Source organism: Macrotis lagotis, chromosome 1 (genome assembly GCF_037893015.1).
Source record: "Macrotis lagotis isolate mMagLag1 chromosome 1, bilby.v1.9.chrom.fasta, whole genome shotgun sequence".
Taxonomy (NCBI): Eukaryota; Metazoa; Chordata; class Mammalia; order Peramelemorphia; family Peramelidae; genus Macrotis; species Macrotis lagotis.
Genome location: NC_133658.1, coordinates 610,688,043 through 610,705,498, shown reverse-complemented (window position 1 = coordinate 610,705,498; position 17,456 = coordinate 610,688,043). Strand labels below are relative to the sequence as shown.

General features: G+C 37.0%; 1 protein-coding gene and 1 pseudogene across 5 annotated transcripts in view; one reads left to right on the top strand and one right to left on the bottom strand.

Annotated features, from left to right (window-relative positions):
* The window catches only part of PTPN4 (protein tyrosine phosphatase non-receptor type 4), a 255,843-nt gene that overhangs the window by 88,024 nt on the left and 150,363 nt on the right, over positions 1-17,456 (top strand). Inside the window, exon 2 of one of the 5 annotated variants that reach the window (XM_074214985.1) lies at positions 4,994-5,101. The exons of the other annotated variants lie outside the window; for them this stretch is intronic. Coding sequence (XP_074071086.1) covers positions 4,994-5,101 — 108 coding nt within the window. The remainder of the gene's footprint in view (positions 1-4,993; positions 5,102-17,456) is intronic. 5 annotated transcript variants of the gene reach the window in all.
* On the bottom strand, positions 10,638-11,201 carry LOC141508505 (coiled-coil domain-containing protein 12 pseudogene; annotated as a pseudogene).

The window sequence follows — 17,456 nt, the reverse complement described above, 5'->3', positions numbered from 1 at the left end:
GGCCTTTTTTTCATTTTGGTATATTAGCTTTCCCCAGGGTCTTGTATTGCTAGGAGGGACTGGTTTCTAGAGGCCTTGCTTGCTGTTATTAGGAACTTCAGGATGTTACTTAGCGGACCAACCAGTAAGGAACACCAGAAGGGGGGTATCAGCCACCCATTTCCCAGGTCTGGGGCTAGATCTGGACTAGGGTGTCAGGACTGGAAATGGCAAAGGCTCTGTATAGTAAGGGCTCACATCCAGGCCTTGGGAAAGGAGTGAACACTTGGGTTGTTATTTGTTTAGACTGGAGAACCAGACCCTCCCCCAGGAATAGGGGGCTGGTAGTTAGGGCTGTCTAGATCCTCTTTTGGTCAAGTGGGTGTCCTGGGCAGCTCCATTGGATCTCTCTCAGTCCTCCCACCCTGTACACCCTGCTGCCTCTCTGTTCTCTGCCCCACACACCCCCTTAACAGCCCTTGCTGGGATATGTTCCCCTCTGTTCTTTTGTGGGTTCTGTCGAACCAAAATGTGTTACATGGCTTGATTCATGTCAGTTCTGCAGGAAAGCCAGAAGAGCTTAAAAAACAGTTCCTGGCTTCCCTCCACCATTTTGGCTGGAAGCATTCCTAAAAGGATTCTTGCATACATTTCAGAAATCTTTGATTTTTTTAATGTGTTGATAACTTTATTTTCATATAACTAGTTTCTTTTATAATCCTCTGAATATTATGTATTTAAAATATTATTTAAAAAGATAATTTTAGATTTCACCAGATTGGTAATGATGTTCATGACCAAAAAGAGGTCAAGAAGAACCCTGATCTAGACTGTGACCACACAATGCTTTTCCTAATAATCTTAAGAGGGCCCCCCCCCCCCCCCCCCCCCCCCCCCGCTTGTCTTCACTGCCTTGCTCCCATCCCTTTGTTTTGCTTGTCTGCCTTCATTAGAATGTAAGCTCCCTGGGGAGGAGACAAGGCTTCCTTTTCCTGTTTGTTTCCAGCACTTTGCACATTGTCTGATACACAGTAAGTTCTTAAACTCTCAGTAAGTCCTGCCTTTTGCAAGAACCCTTTGCCAGCCCTCCTTAATTTTAGTGCCTTTCCTCTGAAATTATCTCCAGTTTATCTCATCTGCATCTTACTTGGGCATTGTTGCTTACATGTTATCTTTCTCATTAAATTGTGAACTCCCTGAAAACAGGATTGTCTCACACCTTTTTTGTATGCCCTTTACTTGACACAATTCCTAGCACATCATGATTGGCATTTTTTGCATGCTTGTTGACGTGATATCAATCATAGATGGCCTACTAAGCTGTTGAACTGAAGAGATAATGTGTGATTTTACACGAATCTCATTAGAAGTTACTTTAGGAGCAGCCAGGTGGCACAGTGGATAGAGCACCAGCCCTGGAGTCAGGAGTACCTGAGTTCAAATCTGGCCTCACACTTAATAATTACCTAGCTGTGTGGCCTTGGGCAAGCCACTTAACCCCATTTGCCTTGAAAAACATTTTTAAAAAAGTGACTTTAAAGACAAGTTCATCACTCTCCCTCCTGTTAAGGAAACTAAAGCCAGAGAATTATTACAGTAAAATGTTGTATATATGTTGTCACACATGGTCATTCTATTAATTATTTTCTCTGATTTTTTTCTTCTGGGAGTTCTCCCAGAAATGGTTGTGATATAATTACAAAAGACAAAAATAAAGTGATTTCTTATTAAGGCTTCAATAAAACTTTATTTTAAGATGAAAATTTGCCAACTTTTCCCAATCTTTATCAAAATCTACCATAAAAATAAATACCTATGACTTTAGGATATAAATAGTAACTTTAAATTAAGATACTAAATAAAAATATTTCACAAATAAGCCCATTTTCTAACAGTACTTAAGAAAAATCAGGTGAAAAGGAGAAATGAGAATGGCACTGATTACAAGGCCTTTCATAAGTTTTTCAAAACTTTTTGGAGCATTCCAGATTTAGCTAGGTGACACAGATAGCAAAATATGCACAGTTATTGACAGTTGCTTTTCACTTAGTCAAGATTTTGTTTTCAGAACAAAAAAATCCTTGGAGCTTGTTATATTGCTATATTACAGTAGTTGAGTTACTTTTGGTATGTCATTTAAGTTTTTTCCATGCCTGTTTCCTCAATTGTAAAAGGAGGATCTCATAATATTGCCTACTTCATAACATTATTGTGAGGATCAGTGAAATAATATTTATGAAACATTTAGAACGTAGCTTGCTATATAGTAGATTCTATAATAAAAACTTATTCTTACTCCTCCCCCTTCTACCCATTTAAAATTGCATGATTATTCTGTAGTGCCCTAGAATCCTTATTTGAAATTTTCATTGGTAGATTTGTACACCTAACATTCCAATCATTAAAGATTGGACAGCTATTTTATGTAGTTTAAGCAAGCTCCGAAGATTTTTTTTGTGTTCTAAAATCAACTGCCAACCTCTGTGCATACTTTGCTGTCTTTACTAAATCTTTGAGTGTCATTTCTCCATCAACGGAAAAATCTGCAATGGTACTGCATCTTTACATTCTTATTTGACTGAGAATAGAGAATATAAGATGTCAATATGCTTTTTTTTTTCCACAAAAAAGCATTACTGATGCCACTTTATTGGCTCTTTTACAACAAGGTCAACAGAAATAACCATCTTTAGTGAGTTTACTAAAAACAGAGAGATGCATACTAGCCAAGGTACCAGTTTATTAGAGAAGATCCAGCTTTGAATATAGGTTGAGAAGGGTGGTGAGGTCCCCCAAATGCTCTTGCTCATAAATTCTATCATGCCCCTAAAGTATAACAGAATTTCCTGAAAGAAACCCTCATAGGAAAGGAGGAGTGTATAAGGAATAGCTGCTATCTAGGTTTCATCATATTTGAAAGGAGATTCTACTGAGTTTGTCCAGTTTGTGTCTGTATTGAATAGTACAGATGGAGGATGAGCTGAGCCCAGATTAAAATGCTGAATTGCTTTGGGGATTGTAAAGCCCAAGTTTCCACAGAAATGAAGGCCCATCTTGTTAATATTTTCCTAGAGTTTCTTTTATTGATGAGACATTTAACACCCCTATCTTCAAAGGACTGATGTTAAATATCACATAAAGGGCTACAGAAAGTCAAATGTTAAGTGTAAATAGTCTATAATATAAACCCTGAGAAGTTTCAAAGAAATATAGGATGTCAAGGAATTTTAAAAGAACAAGATAAATGGTTTGGTCACTTGATGAGAGGGAGACATAAATAACTATTAAACATCTATCACATGCCAGGCATTTTGCTAAGTAATGGGGATACAAAAAAAAAAGGGTAAAAACATAGACCCTTCTCAAGGAGCTACATTTTTTTTGTTTGTTTTGTATTTTTGGAAGGGAATAGAGTTAAGTGACTTGCCTAAGGTCATACAACTAAGTAAGTATTAAGAATGAGGTCAAATTTGAACTCAGGTCCTTTTTACTCAGGGCCATTGCTCTATCTACTGTGCCATCTAGGTGCCCCAAGGAGCTCCTTTTCTAAAGAGATAGGTAATAAATACTATTTTACCTGGATATCCCCTGCAGGGGAATACTCAAGTCTCCCCTCCAAACAAGGGGTCTAACATGATAAAGAAGAAAGAGGCTAGGAGCTCCAGATTAAGTTATTAATTAATTTAATAATAAAAGTGGGTTACTTGCTTTGGGGCAGTCTGGGGTGGCAACCAGATGACACATTTGGATCCCTGTGTAATAGCACCCCCCCCCCCCAAAAAAAAAACAAAGCCAAGGTAGTAATTGTAAAAATCAGACAATGGAATAGGAGTTATAGTTTGCTGGTATGGATTGGCTAATATTTTGGAATTTACTCTGTTTACCACTGGGTTTGGGTCCCAGAAACCTGGGTGCTGTAACAGTGCTATTTGGGCTAGAGTCACAGGCATTCAAAGCTATGAACTGATCCTATCCTGTCAGTGTTTTTTTTTTTCTTTTGGCTTATATAAATCTTGGTTTACATTATAAAATTACTGATAGACTTTATTATTATTTTAGCTTTCAACAGTAAGTACCCCCACTTATATACACACAAATCTTTATAAACACACAATCATACAAATATACATAGGTACATAAATACAAAGTCATCTTGGAGGGAAAAAATTTCTGCGAGTAGAAGCTTTAGAAGAGAAAGGGGAATGAACTCTGGGAGAAAGTAGAATGTAGGAGGAATTTTGAAAGAAGACATAAACCAGGAAGTGGAGGTGAAGGAATGTATTCTAAGCATAGGAGACAGCCAATCAAAACGTACAGTTTAAGTAGACTCATGGCTATATAGAGTTTATCTAATATTTCACTATATTAATATACCTCAGTTTGTCTAGATCCATTTCCTAAGCAGGAGTCTACTTCCATTTCCAGGTTTTTACTACTATAAAAATAGTTCTACTATTTATTTATATTTTTGGTCTGTCTGGGACATCACTTTGTGTCTTTGACCTCCTTATGGAACATTATCTGTGCCAATTGCTCAGTATAAAATGAAACTTTTTATAATAATTTACATATTCCATTATCAATAATTTATTTTTTATTTGCTAGATAATAGTTTTCACTTTTGAAAATGGCCATTCCCTTTGAACATGTATTTTGAAAAATGGTTTTTCATTTTGTATTTTTTGTTCATTTTCATTGATTTCTTTAATATCATACTTTTGTCAGAAATTTTTGATGGATTTTTCTCTCTTCCTGATGATTCTAAAAGTTTTGATTTTATTTCTCTAAAAGCTTAACTCTTAAAATATAAGTCCAAATTTGATTATCAAAAATGTGTTTTCATTTTTGGGAGTTTATCATGTCATATTTCTTTTGAGCATTCATTTTTATTTCCAGTTTTATAGATAGAATTAGCATGAAAATAACCTTTAATTTTACGAGAAAGTACAGAATGTCCAGATCAGAATTTCAGTGTTTGTGAGGGCATAATTTTTTTCTTTCATTTTTTTTCTAGAAACACGATCAGGGGCAAGTTCTGTTGGATATAGTCTTCAAACATCTTGATTTAACTGAGAGAGATTATTTTGGTTTACAATTGGCTGATGATTCTACAGACAACCCAGTAAGTCTAATTTGTTATGGTATTCTGAAGCTTTTAATTCTTTTGGGCTTCCTATTTAATTTGTAAAAGTTGAATATCATATGATCATTTAGCATTCACTTTCTTTTCTAGTACACGTCTCCCTGCTTATTAACCTAATTTATTTTGGTTTGACCTTAATACATAATGAATTATTTTCTTTCAGGTTTTTAAGTTTTTAGTTCAGTCCTTAAATCTACTCTTTTCCCCAACCTTTAAGTAGAGGAAACTAAAATACAGCAAGTTTGACAACTTCTCATTGACCACAGAGGAAATGAACTATGAATAGATTCATAGAATTTTGGTTAATTCTTGGATTTGTATTGCTTTATTTAAAAATTTGTAGTTAGCCTTTTGATATCAATTGACAAGTTCTTTAGCTCTGATGGATGTTTACCATCTCCATACCAAGAGTTCTCAGAACTGCGGCTGCACCCCTTGAGGCCCCACACTATCAGATGCCCATTGAAATGTGAAACTGTGTTCCAGAGACACCTGAAGCTCGGGATGGCCAAACCTGAAGACATCGTCATTCCTATTAAACCCTGCTCTCTCTCTTTCTTCTTGTTCTTTGTCAGTCAGAGACTTTGTAGTCCTTCAGCTCCTGGAGCCTATGACTTCAGCAGTGTCCTCCCATCTGTGTGCCTTCACTTGTGCCTGAAGTTCTTTCTTTACTTCTTTCAGCCTCAGCATTCTTTCTTATTTTAACAAGATACACTTTGAACACCTTCTACACAAAACCTTTATTAATCCCTTTAATTACTTTGTTTTTGTTTAATGTCCTTTGTTTCACATGTTAACTATGTTGTGTGTGTTTTTATAAATTAGTTTATATAAAATATATATAAATAAATGTATTGCCTTTATTACTGAGGCTACATTTTTATAAGTACTTATCTGTTCCATTAGAATACAAGCCCCTTTTGAGTAGGATTGTTTCATTTGTGTATTTCTGATCCCAGTGCTTCTAATAAGTCCTGTCAAATAATAAGTACTGAGTAAGTAGTGTATTCATTGATATAATGAATCATGTTTATTATTTGTGGGATTATCAGATTTTCCCACCAAATAACCTGAAGCCTCATTATTGTTCTGTATATTGCCTTAATGACTCTTCAAAAATAAATCTTACGTTGTAATATTTATTAAAGTTTCACAACAAAATTATTGACTAATATTCTCAATATAGGATAGTTTTTTATAACTACCATATACCTTATGTTGTAAAGTGATTTAGTGGATAATGTTCTAGATAATAATGAAATGACATACCAAGATTTCTAGGATGCAGCTGAAACAATCCTCAGAAGGAAAATTATATCTTTACAAATGTAGAAAAAGAGAAAATTAATAAACTGAACATTTATTTCAAAAAACTTGGAATCCTAAAATAATCAAAGAGGAGGAGATTATTAATAATAAGTTAAAAATAAGTTAATTAGAAATAACTGTTGTTGGGGTGGCTAGGTGGCACAGTGGATAGAGCAGTGACCCTGGAGTCAGGAGTATCTGAGTTCAAATGTGACCTCAGACACTTAATAATTACCTAGCTGTGCGGCCTTGGGCAAGCCACTTAACCCCATTGCCTTGCAAAAACCTAAAAATAAAAACAAAACAAATAACTATTGTTGAAATTTAGGGTTTGAGTTGTGAATGAATTCACTGAAGAAATTCAAGTCTCAGTATTATCGAAGGAAATTTAACAATTACAAGGTTATTTCCATGTCACTGATCCTTAGGGTATAAGCAGCTAATAGGATGATATGCTGTAGCTTATATAAGGAAATAGGGCATGGTGTACGTGCTTGAAGGGATGGAAGTCTGTGCAGGCATAATTTAATGGATTATGTCAGGATGCTCAAGGATAATTAGCTCATTTTGGGTAACAGTCTGTTATCTCAATATCTTTTTGGTCTCTAGTTTCTATCTTCCTGTTCCTGATTGGCTACAGGGCCAGGTGTCCTATCTAGTTGCCAAGATTTACATACTCAAAATAGTTTTATCAACTCAAGGTGTTTGGTTCAGGGTGGTGAACTTTCAGGAACTTTTCCCAGAGATGGGATGGTGCAAGACACTCAGGATATACAGGGTCAGTATAGAAAGGCATAAATTTAATCATTTGCTCTCTACTTCAAATTTCCTCTTCATCACTGTATTTCATTTATTTCAGTTGTGTTCAATTCTTTGTGACCTCATTTTGTTTTTTCTTAACAAATATACTGCAATGGTTTACCATTTACTTCTCCTGCAGATGAAGAAACAGGATCAGGATTTGGGGGGGGGGGGGAGCAAGCAATAGGCGTTAAGTGACTTACCCAGGGTCACACAGTATCAAGAGTATGAGAGATGGGGTGGCTAGGATAGAGCACTGGCCCTGGAGTCAGGAGTACCTGAGTTCAAATCCAGCCTCAGATACTTGGGCAAGTGTCTGTGTGACCTTAGGCAAGTCACTTAGCTCCATTGTCTTGCAAAAAAAAAAAACAAATAAAGGGATATGAGGCCAGATTTGAATTTATTCTATATGGTGCTCTATCCAGATCCCTAATTTATTTGAGAAGATTGTGAGGTTTTTATCACTGGGTAAATTGCAGATTAAACCATACAGGAAGCATCTTATGATTGGTTAAGGATTTCAAGTTACTAGGTAGCTTGCTGGATAAGAGCAACAGATCCTTAGAGTCAGGAGGAGCCGAGTTCAGATGTGACATCGGACCTTAATAATTACTTTTTTTAAAAAATGATATCAAAATACACCTTTTGAGGTACCAGCATCATTCAGACAGTCAACATTCATGTCATGTAAGGCTTCAGGATATCTTGATGAAAGGCAAGTGTCAAAAGCCATTGTGTGTTGTTGGAACCAGACTGACTCCTTCAGGATCATAAAATCCCTTTCCCAATAAGGAAACAGGAAACAAATTAAGCAAACAGAATTAAATGACTTTCCCAGGTTCACACAGCTAGTGTCTGAGACCAGATATGAACTCAGAAAAATGAGTCCAGCACTCTATCCATTGTTCCACTTAGCTACCCAGAAACAAAAGTAGAAAAGAGAAAGAATAAGCAAAAGCTAACTCTTTGAAAAGCTGAATAAAATTGGTCATTTTAGTTGATCTGATTAGATGCAGAAAAATCCTTTGACACAGTAGAACACTCATGCTAAAAACCTACAAAGTACTGACAATAGGACTTTTTTTAATATAATAAAAAACATCTGTCTAAATCCAAAGACAAGTTTCATGTGTGTTCAGGATACATAAGGACTTTTTCCAGTACATTTGAGAGTGAAACAGGGATGCCCATTCTCCTCAGTATCATTTGAAATAATTTTGGAAATGCTAACCCTAGCAACAATAGAGAAAGAAATTAAAGGCATAAAGATAAGTAAAGAACTATCCCTGTTTGCTGGTAATGTAACTTTTACTAGGATAATTCTAGGGAATCAACAAAAAAGGCTAGTTGAGACAATTAATAACTTCAGAGTTGTAGATTACAAAATTACAAAATACTCAACAATTAATGAGTTTTCTATATAATAAAAAACACAAGAATTAATAATAGACAGCCAAGGCCCTTTTGAACAACTGCAAAATGAATTAAATATATTAATCAACTGAACAAAATACATAAAATGTTTGATAACCTAAATATCTCAAGGAGTATTCAGTTTTGTGACTAGGCTTTGCCAATATAATAAAAATGACAATACTACCAGAATTCATTCACACTTTCTTTTGATCCATCAACAAGTATTTATTAAGTGGCTATTCAGTGACAGAAATTGTGGATATAAATATAAAAGAAAAAGTCCCTGCCCTTGAGTGCCAACACATCAAATGGAGGCAGAAATGGGGTCCCTGAGTCAGAGCTCAGGGACATGAATGGAGCTCTAGAGAGGTAAACTATCATAACATTTCTAGTAGAGATAATAATGATTTACTACATCCTGAGTATGAGGCAAAAAAAGCAAGAAGAGAAGAAGTAGGTCATTTGGATGGAGGCAGAAAAAAGAAGATTCTCCTGCTGGCTGGGCCCTTAGTGAATGGCTAAATGGAAAGCACTAAATCAGTTCTTGATGTTATGTTTGCTAGCTGCTCTGATTCAGTTCAACAACTTAAAATAACTAACATTTATCATTCCTCAGATGTTTCCCAATGGAGTTACCTGAGCCAGATTTGGGGTAGAATGCAAAGCAAAGGCTCACCAGCTTCAGAGCCAGTAGCTATGCTTCCTATCCAATTTATTTTAAGGCCAGTTGTGTTTCCACTGTTTGTCCTCTTCCACTCTGTACTCTTCCTGGAACTGCTTAAAACAGAGCAATTCTCCCCGCCCCACAGGAATACTTCTATCAAGCCCTGAGAATGGTGTTCCCTTGAATTTCCACTGGGATTTTTCCTTTGGGCTAGGAGACAGTTTATTCTGTTGCCTTTACTCCCAGAGTTAGTTGTAAGAGTTAGAAGGTATGTCATAAGGGGAATACAAGTAGCATTTACAAAATCAGAAGTACCTACACCTACCTGAACTGTCCTCCCCTCTTTACTGCCTAGTTTATTTTTTTTCTTTTCTTTTTTTTAAGGTTTTTGGAAGGCAATGGGGTTAAGTGACTTGCCCAAGGCCCACACAGCTAGGTAATTATTAAGTTTCTGAGGCCAGATTTGAACTCAGGTACTCCTGACTCCAGGGCCGGTGCTCTATTCACTGGCCACCTAACTGCCCCCAGGCCTAGCTTTTTTTTTTTTTTAACAATTATCATTCCCTTGATTTAGACAAGGAAGTAACCTATTTCAAGTTTACTCCAACCCTTTTCCATTCACAATTAGATGAAATATTACTATAGGCCAGAGGGATGTGGTAAAGAATTGGCTGAATAAGGGGGTCATATTGCTCCCTCTTTTTCTGAGTCACAACTAAGTCATTACAAGCATTTCAGTCTCAGTCACAAACTTGGGTCTATTTCTAAAAAAAAAAATAGAATAAGTATAAAATATATACATATATATACATATTATACACAACAATGTTGTTTCTTGCCTTACTATCTTCCCCTACCTGTCCAGAATTAGGTTGCCCCAGGGCCAGCAATTGATTAGCTTGACTGATACTTTATCACAGAAGTTTGTTGCTAGTAGTAAAGACTCCGAATGCTATGAAACTGAGTCCTAACCAAAGTATAATTTTCTCACTTTCTTCATTTTTCTTACTTTTTAAAAAGGTGCTAATATGGAAATGTTTTACATGTCATAGGTCTAATTGATATTATTGTTTACCTTCTCATTGGGTGTGGAAGGGGGTTGGAGGGAAACAATTTGGAACTCAAAATTTTTAAAAAATGTCAACTAATAAACTGAAATGAAAAAGTAAACTAAAAATGGAATTTGTTATCATGTGAACTGATTTGAAAAACTGCTGTCAGAATGATAATTGCAGAGATACTCTCACTGATATATCATCCTTAAGTCTTTTGTTCACTTAGATTGCAGTATTCAGATATACTTTAGCCACACCTCTAAAATGTGGTCTAAGATACATCTAGGTGGACATTATAAGGAACACCATGGTGGAGATCATTCTGGGGACTATGATGGAGGGTAGCCTTTGTTGCCGTACTCTCTTCTGGCTTTGTAGTTATCAGCTCATCTTCTTGGCCTCTAAGTCTTTCTCGGATTAGTTTAGCAATGGCTCTTTGTGTCCTCTTTTCCAGTTTTTCCAATTTCTTGACCACATCTCTCTTCAAGTCCCCATCTGGTTTTCTAGGGGCAAGATTGGCCAAATCCACTTCCTCAATATTGAGTTCAGGCTTTGCTGCTTCCAGCTGGTCTTTTACTTTCTCTTCCACTGAGGCTGGTTTGGCTTGAGGCACCTTCCTCTTCTTTAGCTCCTCATCCTCAGGAACATAGTTTCGCAATTTGAGTTCCCTGTGTTTCTCACCTCCTTCTTCCTCTTCTTTGGCATGTTTACTTTTTGTTTCCTCCTTATCTTCCTTATTCTTACATCCAGTATTTTCTCTAAGCACCTTGAGCCGCACCTTCCGCCACAGTGCCTCCTCCTCCAGGCGTCCCACACCGGGAGCCGGCACCACCATCTTGTTCCTCAGTTAACTTCCATTCACACTTTTAATAGTTTATCACTCAAATTGCTGATGGGGTGGGTGAGGTATGGTGTGCAGAATTTGATAAAAATAGCATTCATTTGGAAAAAATTCACAGTATTTAAAAAAGATCTACAGTATTGCAGGAAATTATGAAAATAAGTAGAGCGGGGGGGGGGATAGCACTTCCAGTGCTCATACTATTTGAAAAACTCTGGTGTAAACCTAGAAAGCTGTCTGTCAGAAATTAGATTTTTACCAGCATTTTATACCATGCCCCACAGTACATTCCAAATAAAAGGATGACCTTAATATTAAAGATCATATTCTAGAAAAATTAGAAGAAAAAAACACATCATAAAGGTTGGAGATCTATCTTAACCAAATGAGAGAGAGGCAACTAGCAAAAATAAAATAGTGATATGTGATGGTAGAGTCTAGTTTTTAAAGATTTAGTTCTTTGATAACATAGACTGAGTTTCTTTTCCACTTTATAATCCCATATAGTTCATAATTCTATTGAGTAAATTTTTATAGTAGGATATCAAACATTAGTATTTTTTGACTCTGTCCATAATTTCATTTGTGCAAGAAACTTTCACTAAAGAAATTATCTATTTAAATGCAGTTCAGCACCTACTTTGCTGTTTATATATAGTCCTAGGGATATGCCAGGCACCCTGAGGTTAAGTGACTTTTTTCAGGGTCCCACAGTCAGGAAGTGTTAGGCATCCCAAGTCTTAGTGACTTTAAAACAAGTTCTTTATCTATTATATCATACAGCTCATTATATACTGGTAAAATTTGAAGAGGGAAGAAATTTTTTTGTATTTCCTATTTAAACATGTAAAGATACATTGTCAACTTTCAATTTTGCGAGATTTTTTTTTTTTAGGTTTTTGCCAGGCAAATGGGGTTAAGTGGCTTTCCCAAGGCCACACAGCTAGGTAATTATTAAGTGTCTGAGACTGGATTTGAACCAGGTACTCCTGATTCCAGGGCCGATGCTTTATCCACTGCACCACCTAGCCGCCCCAAGATTTTAAGGTCCACATTTTCCTCCCTCTCCAAGACAGCATGCAAACTGACAGAAGTAATACATGTACAATTATATATTAAACATATTTTCATATTATTCATGTTCCACATTAGTTAGAATAAAAGGGGGAAAGTGTTGGGGATAAAAACAAATTTTTAAAAAATGAAAACATTCTTTGGTCTGCATTCAGACTCTGGATGTAGTTGACATTTTCGTTGTCTTTGATCACTGTATTCCTAAGAATTGCTAATAAATCATTAAAAAAATATGGCTGTTGTATGCAATGTTCTCCTGGTTCTAGTTCTGCTCACTTTACTCAGCCTCCACTTTCCATGTTTTTCTGGAATCTGCCAGCTCCATGATTTCTTAAGAGAACAAAGTATTCCATAACATTCATGTACTATAATTTGTTCAGCCATTCCCCAATTAATTGACATCCTCTCAATTTCCAGTTCTTTGCCACCACAAAAAGAGCTACCCTTCTTCACCTGTACAAAAATATTCATAGCAGCTCTGTCTGTGGTGGCAAAGAATTGGAAATTGAGTGAATGTCCTTCAATTGGGGAATGGCTTTATGAACTGTGGTATATATGTATGTGATGGAATACTCTTGTAGTATTAGAAGCCAGGAGGGATGGAATTCAGGGAAGCCTGGAAAGATTTGCATAAACTGATGCTGAGGAAGATGATCAGAACTAGAGCAACATTGTACACCCTAACAGCAACATGGGAGTGATGATCAACCTTAATGGACTTGCTCATACCAACAGGGCAACAATCAGGCACAATTGTGGGATATCTGTGACAGAGAATGCTATCTATATCCTGAGAAAGAATTGTGGAGTTTGAACAAAGACCAAAGACTATTAATTTAGACTGTAATTTAGGTTTATTTTTATTTAAAGTTTTTTGTGAGGCAGATGGGGTTAAGTGGCTTGCCCAAGGCCACACAACTAGGTAATTATTAAGTGTCTGAGGCAGGATTTGAACTCAGGTGCTCCTGACTCCAGGGCCAGTGTTCTAGCCACTGCGCCACCTAGCCACCCCCGTTATCTTTAATTAAGGGAAAATAATGTTATCTTATTATGTAATTCTGCTATATCTCATACTTTATGTTTCTTCCTTAAGGATATGATTTCTTCCTCATCAAATTCAACTTAGATCAATGCATATCATAGAAACAATGTAAAAGACTAACAGACTGCCTTCTGTGGGGTGTACAAGGGAGGGAAGCAAGATTGGGGGGAAACTGTAAAATTCAAAATAAATAAAATCTTTCAAAAATTAAAAAAATTACAGAGCCAATAATTATCCAGGGGGACAGCATTTATTATTAGATCTGCCAAATAATTCATTGTTTATTACTTGCCTGTGTTAGATCCTATTCTTTTATTTGATAGAAAAATTTAGAAGATTGAGATTTCAGACTCATTTAGCCATTTTGGTTCAAGTTCAGGTAAGTGGTCAAAATTATAGAATGAGGGGTGGCTAGGTGGCATAGTGGATAAAGTACCGGCCTTGGAGTCAGGAGTACCTGGGTTCAAATCCGGTCTCAGACAATAATTACCTAGCTGTGTGGCCTTGGGCAAGCCACTTAACCCCATTTGCCTTGCAAAAACCTAAAAAACAAAACAAAAAACAAAATTATAGAATGAGTGCAGCTGGATGGCACAGTGAATTAGCACACTGGCCCAGTTACCATAAGGACCTGAGTTGAAATCCAGACTCAAAAATAATTATCTAGCTATCTGACCTTGGGCAAGTCACTTAATCCCATTGCCTTGGGGAAAAAATTATAGACAGAACTAGCTAGTAATGTATGTGGTCTTCCATCTTTAGAATTGTACCCAAAACAGTTATAGAATATGGCTATATATGCTTCTTTGTCTTTTTTTAAAACTGGCTACAAAATAGGACTTCTTAACCTTTTTTTTTGTTCATGAGCTCCTTGGCAGACTGATTAAACCAGATCTCAGACTAATAGTTTTTTAAAATTGTTTATTGAAGCAAAGTTTAGATTTTATCACAAGTTAAGGAAAACTAAGTTGTGTTTTTTTTTCCCATTCCAATTTATGGACATTTTGAAATCTCTGTAGATTCCAGTTTTAGAATCCCTACTCAAAAAATTTGAGACATAATAAAATACACTTAAACACAATTATAAGGAGCAATGGATCACAAATAGAACAAGTAAACATTTATAAATGATCATCCCAATTTGGAAATAAATAAATAAATATGGTCACACAAATATAATATGATCTCAGTACTCTGATAAAGAACATATTGAGGGAGCAGAGCCAAGATGGTGGCATGAAGGCAGCATTAGCTGACAACTCCGACCCCTACCCCACCCCCCAAAAAACAAAGAAAGGGTGGCTCTAGCCAAAATTTAGAGGAGCAGAACCTACTGAAAGACTGAGTGATAACATTTTCCCATGATAACTTAAAAGTTCCACAGGAAAGGTGTGTTTCACCAGGACCAGGGGTTGGAAAAAAGCCGTGGCCCAGCCCAGCCCAGAGATCACCCACAACAGCCTGAAGGGGCAGTGAGAGAAGGCTGCTGCACCTGGGTGGGCTTGGAGTGAGGAACACCAGCTGCAGAACCTGCAGCAAGAATCGGGAGAAAGCAGCCTGCACCCCCAGAGATGATAGTAAGTCTGCAGAGATTTCTCTGCTCTCCCTGGGGTAGGACTCTGCTGCTTGCCCACACTCAGACCCAGGTTGCAGTTTGGGCTTCATACTAAGATAGCTGGATCCTGCCTTATAACCTCAGTGCTTGTGGTCATCTACATATCAAAGCACTGGCTAGAGAGCAAAAGACCTTGGAGGAATAAAGGTCCCAGTGGGGTTAACCCCCCAAAAAAAGCAACCCCAAAGCCTTGTAAATGCTGTAAATTAGTCTTGGATTGAGGAAATGAGTAAACAACAGATAAAGAAGGGCCTGACCATAGAGAATTACTTTAGTCCTATGGAAGATCAAAACACATACTCAGAGGATGACAAAATCAAAGCTTCCATATCCAAAACCTCCAAGAGAAATAGAAAATGGGCTCAGATTGTGGATGAGCTCAAAAAAAAACTTTGAAAAGCAATTAAGGGAGGTGGAGGAAAAATTGGGAGGAGAAATGAGAGCAATGCAGAAAAATCATGAAAACCAAATCAAAAGCTTGGTGAAAGAAATACAAAAAAATACTGTGTGGGACAAATGCCACTTCAATAAATTTCAGAGATCTCTCAAGGTATGAAGAGAACGCTTTATTCATTTCTTAAGAAATGGGTCACAATCAATTAGAGAAAGATTGAGACAAAAGCAAAAGGCCCAAGAATCACATTTATCCTAACTTGGTCCCCCCCCCCCCCCCCAACTGGCCCACCTTCGTTAATGAGGAATGTGGTCTTACAATCTAAACATGAAAACTACCCTAGGGAAAGGGGCATAGAATTCAAACAAAGGAAATTAATCTAGGGAAAAGAACATAAAATTCAAACCGAAACCAGATTATCTCTTTAGTCCCAGGAATTGAATGATTCTCCAGACATCAACAGATAAGATGAAGTCAGTTGACTCTTCAACAATATCCCAGAAGTTTGCTTTGTCAAGGGAGGAGGGGCACATAGTTAACCAAATTCAATCTATAATATTTTACTGAAGAAATCTCAAAACTTTATCCCACACAATACTGAAGAAAATAATGTCTTAAAAACCGGTTTGGGCCTAATGGAAAAAGCAAAACAAAAGGCATATAAGGAGAAGAATGCCTTAAAAAGCAGAATTGGACAGCTGGAAAAGGAGATAAAAAAAGCTCTCTGTTCAAATGCAAAATGGTATTAAAGGAAGGTGATGACTTTGCAAGAAAGCAGGAAGAAATAAAAACTCTTCCAAAAAATCCAAAAATTAGAAGAAAATGTGAAATATCTCATTGGAAAAACAACCGACCTTAAAAACAGGTCCAGAAGAAATAATTTGAAAATTATTGGACTGTCTGAAAGCCACGACCAGGAGAAGAGCCTAGACTTCATTTCTCAAGAAATAATACAGCAAAATTGCCCTGAGATCCTGAGGGTAAAATAGAAATTGAGAGTATTCACTGGTCACCCCCTGAAAGGGATCCCAAAAGAAAAACTTCGAGGAATATTATAGCCAAATTCCAAAACTCCCAAATCAAAGAGAAAATTCTAAAAGCTGCCAGAAACAGACAATTCTACTACTGAGGCTTCATAGTCAGGATTACACAGGATCTGGCAGCATTTACATTATTAAGGGCTCATAGGAATTGGAATATGATATTCCAGAAGGCAAAAATCTTAGTTTACAACTAAGAATCAACTACCCAGCAAAACTGAACATCCTCTTTCAGGGGAAAAGATGGACTTTCAATGAAACAGGGGACTTTCAAACTTTCCTAACGAGATGACCAGAACTGAACAGAAAGTTTGATCTCCAGGTACAGGACACTGGTGAACCATAGAGGGAGGTGGAAGAGAGGGACTAACTATGAGGAACTTGATGATGTTGAACTGTTTGTATTCCTGCACAGGAAGAAGATATTGATAACTCATATGAACTTTCTCATTTATAAGAACTGTTAGAAGGAGTATATATAGACAAGACATAGGAAAGAGTGGAATATAATGGTATGATATGGTAAAGGGATGGAGTCAGTGAACAATGGGAGAAAAGTACTGAGAGGAAGGAAAAGGAGATGAAGAGGAATCTGAGAGATTTCACATAAGAGTCAAGAAAAAGATTTTTAAATGGAATGGAGGGGGGAAGGCAAGGGGGGAAGGAGTGAGCCTTCATTCTCATCAGAAATGGCTCAGGGAGGAAATGACATGCACACTTAATAGGGTGAGGAAATCTGTCTTGCCCTGGAGAAGGATGGGAGGAAAGGGATGGGTTGAGGGGGGGATGGGGGATAGGGAAGGGGGGAATAGGTGATAGAACAGAGGGAAGATTGAGGGAGAGGGTACTCAGATGCAATACACTTTTAGACAGGGCCAGGATGAAAGGAGAGAGAGAATAGAAAAAAATGGGAGTATGGAGAAATAGAGTGGAGGTACAGCTAGTAATAGCAACTGAGGGAAAAATATTGAAGCAACTTCTCTGGTGGACTTAAGATAGGGAAAGCAACTCATCCCAGAGACAGAGCCATTGAAATATGAACAGACTAAAGTACATTTTTTTTCTCTCTATTCTTGAGGTTTCC